The sequence below is a fragment of the Phoxinus phoxinus genome, assembly GCF_949152265.1.
Source record: "Phoxinus phoxinus genome assembly, chromosome: 3".
Lineage (NCBI taxonomy): Eukaryota > Metazoa > Chordata > Actinopteri > Cypriniformes > Leuciscidae > Phoxinus > Phoxinus phoxinus.
The window spans coordinates 13,689,490-13,702,382 of NC_136878.1; the positions used below are offsets into that span (position 1 = coordinate 13,689,490).

At 38.6% G+C, this 12,893-nt stretch overlaps 1 protein-coding gene across 3 annotated transcripts in view; it reads right to left on the reverse strand.

Moving 5' to 3' along the window:
* Positions 1-12,893, reverse strand: part of nlgn3b (neuroligin 3b) — a 25,461-nt gene extending 12,568 nt beyond the window's left edge. The window contains exons 1-5 of one of the 3 annotated variants that reach the window (XM_079606895.1): positions 12,808-12,893; positions 4,567-5,267; positions 3,175-3,228; positions 2,293-2,448; positions 587-772 (exon numbers count right to left, since the gene is read on the reverse strand). In XM_079606895.1, the coding sequence (XP_079463021.1) occupies positions 587-772; positions 2,293-2,448; positions 3,175-3,228; positions 4,567-5,032 (862 nt within the window). In that variant the 5' untranslated portion in view covers positions 5,033-5,267; positions 12,808-12,893. Of the gene's footprint in view, positions 1-586; positions 773-2,292; positions 2,449-3,174; positions 3,229-4,566; positions 5,268-10,014; positions 10,102-11,971; positions 12,066-12,807 lie in introns of those variants that run through there. The other 2 variants (XM_079606896.1, XM_079606897.1) reach the window with 2 other exon arrangements.

Below are 12,893 nucleotides of genomic sequence, written 5' to 3' on the forward strand. Positions count from 1 at the left end.
TACCAGGATTTCAATGAGGAGGTTTTAAAAGGACATATTTTTGTCCATTATCTCTGTTTTCCAAACAATTCATTGATATTTAAATGTATGATTGTATTATTATTATTATTATTTCATAATATTTTGATATTATTTTTATCGTACTCACTGTCAGGTCCCTCTGTTTCAACGTATGTTCATGAATGATGTTGATCTGAATATATAAACATTTGAAACAGTAGCGAGGATAATTGTATTGCATCTGTGACATTATATGTTTATATGGTCACACTTTAGTTTAGGGTCCAAGTCTCACAAATAACTAACTATTAACTACGACTTTTACCTCAATAAACTCTTAATTACTGCGTATTAAAAGTTAGTAAGGTTAAGGTTGTTAAGTTTAGGTATTGGGTAGGATTAAGGGATGTAGAATATGGTCATGAATTAGGAATTAATGTGCTTTATAAGTACTAATAAACAGCCATATCCTAGTTATATGCTAATAAGCAACTAGTTAATAGTGAGAATTGGACCCTAAACTAAAGTGTTACCATTTATATGTTGAATTAAACATTAATATTATTTGAGGTGTCTGATCTCTGACCTTCAGAATGGTGTGAAAGAGTGAGCAAACTGACACAGGATGCTCCGATTCCTGAGCCAAACACAGTCACGCGGCCTGGATCACCACCGAAATATCCAATATTCTTATTGATCCAGCGGAGAGCCTGAATCTGATCCAAGAGACCATAATTCCCTTTAGCGGCCTGGTCACCCGTGCTTAAAAACCCTGGTAGAGAAATGAAGAGAGAGGACAGAAAGATTTGAAAACCAATATTTTTTTACTGTTTTTTGGCAGCTGAAAACAGGATGAATTTACTGAAGCTTAGAGAAACAGAAACAGATGTCTCACTGAGATTATAGGTATTATTTTTTTGTAATCATGCATACAAAAAATCCTTAAACCCTGAAAATTGTCGCACAACCTTGAAATGGCCGGAAACTTTATAAAAATAGATGCAGGTCTCCACCAAAGAGGTCTATACCAAATGCCTGCTACCGACTGCAATTTCAGCAATCCTATAAGTATAGGTATATAACTTGGGTACGACATGTATGTAGACTGTACGATGATGACACCTATTGAATCATAAGCAATGACGCAAGTTAGTATGGAAGAATAAAATGTCATCAGCATGAGCAATTGGTAAACAAATAGGGCAATTGGGTTTTTTATGTGCGCTGAAAAAAATTAGGAAGCGAAAGAGGAGAATATAGACTCGGTCATGGCTAGGGAAAAGAAGCCAACTTGCCAATTTTGCAAATGGAGCTTGAGGTAAGTAGTTTTAAGTTTGTCGCGTTGATCAATGCGGCATTTCATGTTTCTGGGACAACCCAAAATCGTACAATGTGTACCAGACATAAAGAAAGCCATTCATTAGATTCTCAGTCATTCATTGGCAGTTGTTCAGGTTGTGTAGTTATGACATCTACTAGCAGGGGCTAACTGGGTCATGCTAAGCAACCCAAACTAGAGCAAGCCATTGGGATTGGCTGTGTTCTTTAGGAGCTGTATACAGCCTTACCAGTAATATTTAGGACACTTTTGTCCAAGATGTACAAAAGAGCTTTGATAAGTTTATCTACTGTTGTACTGTAACTGATGTAAAGTCAGGATTTGGGTACAGGATCTCTGCCTATTAAAGACACAGTCTTTGCGATAGTGATTGAGAACTCTTCTGAGTATGTTTCTTTCATTCAGAGGTTTTATTGCAACCGTCAGGTTATCAGTGATGGTAAATGTAAGGTAATGAGGATGCCTGTTTGCTTTCAGAGATGACTGCTGTTTTATGGGGTTCAGCCTTATCAGAGCTTCTTCATTCCTAAAGATGGGAGCATTCTTCACTCGAACTCTCTTCTCTTCCTTTCATTGTAGGTCATTTTCTGTCTGATAACATCTGAGTAGGAAATGTGCGTTGTTTTGATGTTTTTCTCGCTGAGATTTAACAGTATCAGAGCTCTTTAGAAAAGAAGCACACTAACAGCACTCTCTCTGAATGAGGCTGTAATGGACATATCTGCTCTCCAAAGCATTTATAAAACATTATTGAGGTCTTCTAAAGACTTGGGTGCTTTTATAATGGCTGACATGTTTAATTTGGAATGACTGTATTTTATCTTGTGCATGTAGATCTTGCCTCCAAAACATGAAAATGTTTTTGTTAATATTCATAAATGACTTATTAAGCCATAATAAACAGATTTGACCAAATTTCAAAGCTTAAAATCATTTTCCCATGTGGTACATACCTAATATTCCCACCCTGTAGTTGAGGGTTATGACGATGACATTGCCGTAGCTGGCCAGCACACTACCATCCATAATGTTCCCCGTGCCCTCCATGTACGAGCCACCATGTATAAACAACATCACAGGACGGGGGTCATCTCGAGAATCCCTCAGACCTGCGCGCGCACACACACACACAAACACACACACACACACACACGCAAACACACACACGCACGCGCACACACACACAAAAACATGAAGCTCTCTGTGTTCTGAAGTGTTTTTTCACAGCTGCTCAAAATTTCCACAGAGATCTTCTGCACCACTGACAGACTTCAGGTTTAAATAATCTATTTAACTTATCAACATTCAGAGCACAAGTGGCTAAAAATAACAATGTAAGCAGCCAAGATCTGCCTCAGAGACTTCCTTTAAATTACTCAATTTCTTTGAGTTTCATTTATTATAGTGATTATAGTCATTTGTGAAGTGTTGACTTCAAATGCAGTGTTCACAAATAACGGTAGGCAAGTGAATAATGTCTATTCATTAGATGCATTTGTAAATGATCGGTTTGAATTACTGTTCAAACGTTATAACGGGAAAGTGGCAAAATGTAGTAATACAGACTATGGATTTGAAATACTATAGAAACAGTGTAAAATAATTGCACATCTAGAAGTGATCAAAAATATGATATCTATAACCACCCAAAGCCACAGCAAAACACGGGCCAAACACACTGGACCACCTTATAAAATCATCCTGAAAATGATGCAACATTGTGTAAATATCATCCAGATTATGCTCTCCTGCATTAACCACGATGGGATAAAAAATGAAAAGGAAAAAACATAAAAAATGGATTCAACTGAAAGAATGATGAAAACGGGACATACCATCATCCTCTGAACGCTCTGTGTCAGCTGACATGTCGCCTGTTCTCTTTGTACCTAGAGAGAGAGAAAGAGAGAGAGATGATAAATTAGAAGAGCAGATAGAAACTAGACCGCAGAGAAACATGTGGGTGTGTTTGTGTGTGTTGTGGGTTCTGTGTAAGTGTGTAAGTGGGGAATGTATAAAAGCTCAGTGGATTCCTCTCTAAATTACTGTGTGAAACCAACAGGGGTTCACTTTGCCGAACCCTGCAATAATAAAGCTTTCAAAATTTTTACCAGGAGAAATCTGTTATTTCCTCCAAATGAGGCCAAAACAGTGCTCTAAACGTTCACTCCAGTGGACACAGATACTGCTTCAGCTCAACTTAAAGACTGCAAGGAAAGCACAGAGTGGATTCTGGCCATAGGCACTGAACTGGATATCAGAGAAGCTTCTGATGTAGCGGCTGAGGAAGACAGGAACTGAGATGATCTGTGGAGGATTGTAGTGCTTTTAAGCTAACATAACAGGGCTAAAGTGGAATATTTTATTTTTATTTCTGACATCCAATATTACAATAAAAATTCTGTCTCGGTGCATTATGTGTGTTGCAGTGTTGGGGAAGCTTTGAAACTGTAGCTTACAAGGCTTCAAGCTACTCTTTATCTACTGTTAAACTACAGTCAAGCTATACCGATCAAACATTTAAAAAATATGTTAACAATTTTATTTAGTAAGGATGCATTCAATTGATCATAAGTGACAGTAAAGACATTTACATTGTATTTATATATATATATATATATATATATATATATATATATGTATTAATATAAATATATATATATATAAATACAATGTAAATGTCTTTACTGTATATATATATATATGTATTAATATATATATATATATATATATAGCCTATATATATATTTTTTTTTTATATATTTTTTTATAAATGCTCTTTTAAATTTGTAAAAATTCTGAACAAACACACACACAAAAACTATATCATGGTTTTCACAAAAACAGCACAACTGTTTCCAACATTGATAATAATAAGAAATGTTTCTTGAGCAGCAAATCCGCATATTAGAATGATTTCTTAAGGATCATCATGTGACAATGAAGACTGGAATAATGATGCTGAAAATTCAGCTTTGCCATCACAGGAATAAAATACATTTTAAAATATTTCACAATATTACTGATTTTACTGTATTTTTGGTCAGATAAATGCAACATCTGTGATCATTAGAGCCTTTTAACTTAGAAAGTTACAACACCCCTAAGTGGCAAGTAAAATCTACTACAAGTAGATGAGGAAGAAACTAGGAACCAAGAACCAAAACCAGTAATGTTCTGTGTATATTATAAGGAATGTGTGTGTGCAGTTTTACGTTTGTACTCACCACTTTTTGTGGGTACGTATATATTCAGGTACAGACAGTCCTCACTCTGCTCCTGCAGGTACGTAGCGACCGTGTCAAGGTTGTAGGTGGCCCAGACGGGCATCATGATGTCGGGCACTGCATTGCGAATGTTCTGTGGGCAGACAGGAGGAAAGCGGGTGGCGTTCCGTACACCGGACCAGGCCGATGGAGCATCGGGCGGCATGAAGCGCTTCTCTCCTACAGGTGGGGAAGCGTACGGCACACCCAGATACTGATCCACAGGGCCCAGACCCTCCGTTGCCACAGCAACCCGCATCCCCCTTAGTCTGCCAAGTGCTGTGTTTACTGTGGGCTGGTAGGTCAGTGCTGTTGCCATGGAGACTGACCACATCAACCACACTAGTAGCCAACACAGAGCAAAGTTCAGAGGTCGGCAGAGCAGGTGGGGAAGCGGCAGGTAAGTTGCTGACTGTGTGTGCCACATGGTCCCTCTTGACAGCACGCACACGTTCACACTGAAAAATCTCTGTCCGTAGCTTAATGACACTCTCCGCTTTGACACAATCACACTCTAGCACTCAAAAACAAACGCCACACACTCAGGAAGATCCAGTGGGAATCTCCGCAGCCAGGTGTGCGCCACCAAATGCTCCATATTGGTTGTTGATTTCAGCAGGTGAAGCTGTTCATTTTTCCAGCACGCAAATCCTTTCAGAAACCTGAGATACATACAAACAGGATGTAAGAGCCAGGGCCGGGTTTCCCGATAACGATGTATCTTTGCTCTTAAGAGCGCTTTCTACGTGCAAGGCTACGAACGCTCGCGGCAATTCCACGAGCGTTTCCCAAAAATGCACTTAACATGAACGCGCGAGAACGCGCTCTACGTGCTACTTAAGAGTCGCTGTCCATTCGCAAAGTGCTGAAATATAACCTTATATTCCTATTCTGAACGTTTAACCTAATAATCGTCATCTGTTGTGGATTAGCAATCAAGACAATCAAGTCTAGGCTATATAAAGCACCTAAAGGCGGAGGCACTGACAAAATGGCTAAAAAAAAAAAAAAAAAAACTTTCAAAAAGATTACATTCAAGAGTGCCCTTACTTAACAGGGAGGAAGATGAAGAGGTGGATGAGGAGGACGACGACTAAGATGGCATGGGACCACAAGGCCAACCAAGAAATCGCCAATACATGGCTGGTTTTCGTGCACGTCATTGACAGATGTTTTTGAATTCATCCCTATTTTGCCTAGTATTTGAAGTGTATTTTCCACATTACTTCTTTTATATATTTTTTTGTTAATTCATTTAATTTAGGTGTGTATTTCTATATTTTTCTTCCCTTTTTAATAATTTCATTTATAAATTCATGTAAACAAAAAACGAGTACAATAAAGTACAATCAAAACATATTACTCACGTTGCAGTGTGTTAAATCTAGATAAAAGTGTAATCTGCCGGTTGTCCTGCAGATGACCTCATAAATCTGTCTTCTTACGATGCACTTGGGGATGTACGATTACTCCAGAGCACTCGTAGTTCTACGAAGATTTTCAAGTGCTACTTAAGCTACGATGCTTTTGGGAAACAGACCATAATATTAAGATCAGTCGTACGATCGTTTTCACGATCAACTTAGGCTTACGATGCTTTTGGGAAACGCAGCCCTGAACCCCTCATCACACCGCTCAGAATATGAACCATATTAATAATCCCTCAGAAAATGCAGTTTGTCACATCTTACAGTGGCCTCATAAAGGGACACTTAATGTCAAACTTAAAATGCATGAATGTCATAGCATTAGATAGATAAATATCAAACCACATGGCATTTATTTTAAAGAAAGAACACTTTTCAAGCGTAAAAATAAGTTAAAATGAACTTTGGAATGCAAAAACAATAGTTCTGTCATGTCAGCTCTAAGAGTGTGTGGTATGGTAATGAATGTGACAATGTTAACGTGTTCGGTTTTGGTGGGACACACAGTAGATCTGCAACACTGCTGCTGCAGAGCAAGTACAAGACATGCTACTGCCAATTCATACACGACACGCTGCTGTGAGCAAGTAAGACATGCTGCTTCTGTAAACTGCAGACGCTGACCAAGTATTTGAAGGTTGATCAGCAAGCACATTGGCTACTGCAGGAACAGTATCAGCTGTGGCCTATAGAGCCGATGTGTTTGCAAGCGGATTGAGTTAAAGACATCAACATGCACCATGTAGAGTTTGATGACAGAACTTTGTAGAATACAGTAAGTATACACTGACGTTCAATAGTTTGGAGTCAATAAAAATTTTTTTGTTAAATTCAGTTACGTAGGATGTATTACATTGACATTTGTAATTTCACAAAAGATTTGTATTTCAAATAAATTATGTTCTTTTGAAGATTCTATTCATCAAAGAATCCTTAAAAACATGACCAGTTTCCGAAAAAATATTAAGTTAAGAAATAATAATAATAATAATAATAAGAAGAAATGTTTCTTGAGCACCAATCAGCATATTAGAATGATTTCTGGAGGATCATGTGACACTGAACGTAGTAACGTAATTCTGCTGAAAATTTTGCTCATGCCATTATAGGAATAAATTACACATAAAACATATTAAAATAGAAATTTTTTAATTGAAATGATACTTTAAAATATAAAAAAATGTTAAAACATATTTTTTTAACTTCTTTCAAAAACATTTTTTAAAATCTTATCGACCCCAAACCTTTAAATGATTGTGCATATGAATGTTATACAAAGGTGTACTTTAGAGAGAGAGAGAAAGCAAGCAGAAACACTCAATTGCAGATGCACACACAATCTCTGGTTCATATCACATTTACACATCGCCACCTTGGAATTATAAGGTTCTATCTGCATTCTGACTGGTTTTGAGATATTGAGCTTTAAAGTTTTTGCATTCCATTCGACTGTGTAGAAAGAACCTTTTTATTTTCTAAATAAAAAGTTCCAAAATGTACACAACTTAAAAAAACAACATCACATAATGTAAAAAAGTGGTCACAGAATAGGAATATGTGAATAACTCAATTTTTACAAAAATGTCAGATAGAACCTTATAATTCCAAGGGGATGACATGCACTAAGGGGCAATTATGAACTCTTTAACCCTGGACCCTTGCGCAGCTCCAGCGCTGTAGGTTCAGTCTCATGAGGGATCAGACATGGACAGCAGGCGGATCTCTAATGTTCTGAGGGGAGGAGCTACTGTAAAGTCTCATAGTCCAGGGCTTGGCTTGGCTTGTGTTCAGAATGTATGTTGTGCGAGTGGATCGATACGCAACGCTTCAGCCACAAACACGCAGAGCAGCTGCTTTATCTGAAATCAATGTGCATGCATGACGCTGTGGGATGGCAGCATGTAGAGCCTATGGGCCGAAACCCACAGCATTCATTAACCAGCACTGCGGTGATGAGGACTAACCACAAAATGAGTTCACATCTACATCCTTCCTTTCAAAAACCTGGCCAAAGATCAGACCTGGAGGTCTGACAGTCTACGACTGCGATTCTGCGATTCCCCATTGTATCGTTAAGACGGCTCAATTTCTAGGATCTTCACTGACAATAGAATCAATATGTAGCAACAATGCTAAACAAAACCCAAAATTAACATAACTGACCAAGAAAATTAAAATGAATATTCTGCCATGTCTGGTTGAGAGTCACATTCACTTCTTGTCCAGAGACATATCAACTACTGACTAAAAATAAATGAATAATCAAATGCTGTCTATATTGAGGAAATTTAGCTGTTTTCTGGCCGAAGACATGTTGCATTGGACAGTGGTGTGTTATATCATGTATGAAGATACATGGAGCGTTTTATGTGCATTTTTTCATTGGCCACTAATTGAGAAGTTGATGAGAAGAGATGAGAGATGGACTATCTAGGATAAATAAAACATGGCCACAGTGTCATTAATCATTAACGCATTGACTTTTAATCTGTCACAAGGAACCTTTAAAGAAAGCATCAAAGTTTCAACAGTGAATACTTTTTTGTCCAGTTTACCAAGTCTTTTCTGTTGATACTAGGGGTGGGACAAAATATTGATAGGGCAATACAGTATATTGTTGTCCTTCTTTGTGCGATACGATAATCGATACAGTGGCGCCAAATATCAATATTTTAATTAATAAAATAAGGTGCTCTAAATAGATTTCCCTGCTCCCAGCATCGCTACTTCATGGCTCCCTGAGGTGGCGCTCAACACATGAATGAGGGAAACGTGAACATAAATGAACTAGTCCAAGAAAAAGAGGTTTATAAAGGGGATGGTAGTCCCCAGGTAGTAGTTTTGTTTTCATAGTTAGACATATATCGTGATGTATCATTAAAGGATTGTCTAGCAATATATTGATTATCGCAGAATTGCTGTCTCGTGATATTATCAGTATTGTGAGACATGTATCATATCGTGAGGTACCTTCCACACCCTAGTCCCACCCCTGGAAAAATAGGCTTTAAGTAAAACTTGGCTGCCTATGCAGTAGGAAATCGGTGCAACCTGACTAGAGAAAAAAAAAGAAAAAAGGCTCCAGTCTTTCCTTTTGCCAAATAGGTAGGAAAACTTCAACACCCATAATGCACTGGGCACGATACCATCAGGCCACTCCCACCAGTCTGCTATGATTACGCTTGACCAGAGTTAAATACCGCCTTGCTTAAGTAGGAAATACTTCTTCGTAAACTTTTTGTTATAATGGTGTTGACTTGTATTGTTCCCGGGTACAATAATACAATACAAAGAGTAAACGTTTAGCGAGAGTGAGTTACTTTCGGTTTGCAGTAAAGGATCTAGTGCGTTGTTGGCAGTGGCTGGATGACTATACGAATACAGTGTTTAAGGCCAAACGGAGGGGGGAAAACAAAGAAACTGGCGTTTTCATGAAAGCACTGGAGCTGTGAAAACTCACCAAGACTTTTGCTGACAAATAATCATGAATTTCTCTGTCCAGGTAACACAGAGAACGACTAAAAATGTTAAATTTACATATACTACTGACATTGTAACAATATAAAGCGGGTTGAAAAACGGCACAGTTACACTTTAAGCCGTTACATTTTTAAAGACAAAAAAAGTGACATCAGGCTCAATAATCCCCATTTCCTAACTCACTGCCCCAGAAGCACTGTTTACAGATCATGCAAATACCAAATCTGTAAGCCTTCCTAAGGCTTTGACAGAAATGCACACTTTCTGATAAAAAAGGACTGATTTGCAACCATTTACAGCCTGAGATGTAAACAAGAGTAAATAATCAAATAATTCTGTATCAGAGCTTTGATCTTATAGACATTACAGAAATAAAAGTGAATATCAAGATATTCCAAATGTATATAAAACCCCCTAAAATGTCTATTTCAGGAAAATTATATGAGCAAAACACTATGCAATGCAAAATAATGAACAACTTCCAGTACAGAACCTAAAATACCTGATTTCTCCATGCCTGGCACTCTTAGAGGCGTGAAACGACTTCGTTCACAGTGGTGTAAAACACTGGTTGAGTGTTGAGCAGGTGCTGATACGACCTATTTTATATAATTGCGTTTCCAGTAAATTCAACTTTAGAACTGCAAACAACACAAAATTAAATAATAAAAAAAAAAAAATCCCATGTACATGACAAACTGATCTCAACCTAACCAAAACCAACTGCAATGCAGACTCATCATAGCATTATTATGCCTTAAAATAGCAACCTACAGGATCAAATAATTACAATTATTCAGTGTGCAATTAACTGGGTCATTCCCATTATGAAGCACCTCTTGAACTCTGAAAAGTATTTCGATTAAAGGTACACCAGACCTTCAGAAATATATGCTGGTCAAGTTCAGGCATCAAAACCATCCATTATAATTTGATGAATTACAATGGTAAGAGAATTTCCCATCATGCCTGTAAAACTGAACAGTGAAATTAACTTAATGAAATTAGTTCATTTCACTCAAATATTGCAGATCAAATATGACTAAGTTCGTTGTACTTAATAGAAAAAAGTCATGTGAACTCAGTAATTGATTATATTAAGCTGAACTAACTATATTATATTAAACTGAAGAACAGATTTTTTAAATCCCATTATTGCATCAGACTGTAAAAGGAGAATGTTGGAATGAAGTGTTATTTTGTGTGTTGTAGCACAAGATTAGGGAGAGATGTGTTCGTGTATAATGTTTATGTATAGGCTACATGTAAGACAGTCTCCATGCTTGTTTCATAACCACTTGCAAGCAGTTAACATGATGTTTAGTCAATCAAACTGAGCGAGTTAGCATAGTCGATATTTAAATTATAATGAACTTCTTTGTGTAATACAAAATCAAAATTGAAGTGTTGCTTACTCAGCCTAATCTTCGAGTATGTCAACTTAAAATAATGTAACTGATTACCTCAAAAAAAAAATTGTAACTTCTGCTGACTTAGAAATAAGCCTAAACTAAAATTTCCATCTTTTAAAATGTTGAATTTAATAAGCCATCCGCCAAAGCCATCCAGCGCTTAAGTGTACCCACGGGCTCTTTTGTGGATATTTGACTGTTGTTCACCCCGGTCGCTGTCCATGGTGCTGATGAGATTCACTACCTGTAGAATATCAGTATAATAAGCGTTTCTGTAATATATATATTTTTTTTAGCTCTGGGTTCCTTCGCCCTTGTAATGTGGGTCAGTTAATCTGAATCATGGGGGCCCATCGAGAAAATACTGGGAGTCCGTTTATTCCAGTGCCCATTTTCCAATAGCGAGCGGACAGGGGAGGACGGCGAATCAGGTCAGATGTATTGGTAGAAATGTTTCAAAATTGGGGTCCTTGATATTTAACCCACATAACTGTGCGAGAAATGAAATGATAAAGACTGCTTTCATTGAACTGACGAATTCAGCTCTGTTTACATGAAACTGGTGCTATTGCCTATTCAGGTTTAATGATAGGGTAAACTGCTTCTTTTCTGCATTCATTAGGAATGGGGAATGGGGAGTATGTGTGTGTTCCCCGGACTCACGGCGGGGACGGTGAAAGAGACTACCATACGAGAGATGAATACCAATAGTCTTTTCCCTCCCCCTTCTCCTCCTCCTCCTCCTCCGTAGCTCCGGCTGAACGGTGCAGTGGCGGGATGGCGCGCGGATAATAAACTATGCGGGGGCATTCATTATGAAAACTCTAGCGAGGTTCAGTATTCACTGCACATCTGATAACAAGTAGCTCGTGAAACGAGCTGTGGTGTCACGACCCTTCCCTCGAATCGGCTAATGCCAGTGTTTGGTAACGTAAACATACAACATAACGCCTAGACACACACGCACACACGTGCGCGCGCTGGCAAAGCTTTAAGCAAACCAAGCCAGCAGATGGTAAAATCACTATGACAACTTGGACTCGGTACCGGTCTCGCTTCCTGGATTCATCCACACGGACGGTCGCGAGGCTGGCTCCTGACTGGCACTCCCGCGTGCGCTGCCGTTACCTTTCCAACAGGTGACGAACTGCGCTTTAATTCACACGCGCGCAGCGTCACGCGCCGCCCGTGATTAATATACCAGCGGGTATTGAGCATGCACGCGGAGAACAACTCGACCCCCGAGTGTCCCTCGCGCAGACAGGCCTGTAGAACAGCTAAATAACGGTGCTGGCAGACGTGTTTTCAAACAGATGCGAATAAGTTTATATAGTCTGACAACGAGTAGAACTACAAAGCCGACTGTTTACGACCATATAACGACTATATGATTAACGAGACCCCACAGCCCAGATGCAGCAAATCAAGGCTTTGAGGTTATTCGAATGATAATTCTCTATCTCTCTCTATCAATTCTCTCTCTCTCTCTCTCTCTCTCTCTCTCTCTCTCCTGCTATTGCAAGCTTTCGTGCTGCAGATGAGAATAAAAATGCCGTTAAAATCATATCAAATCAATTGAAATAAGGAAAATGAAAACATTTCCTTTACAAAACCCACATCCTTTTATCGTTGCCATTTCCCAAACACAAGCAATGCGGCGCATTCATTAGACCATCGTTCATTGTTCAATCAAAACGCGTTCCACATACACTCATACACAATCCAATTCACGCCTTTTTCATAGCTACCCATATTTTTTTTTTATTCACCAGCATCGAAAAATTGCTCTTATTACTCGGGATCGTTCGTTCTCACCGCTGGCTGATATTGAGAACCGACGGCGCGCATCAGATCAGCCATAAATAAGAAAATTTTGGGCTCACCTGCCGAATCGCTCAGCCGGTATCGCATCCGAGCGTGCACTGTAATATTCTCATATCTCATCGTTCCCACCATCCAACATGCCCCC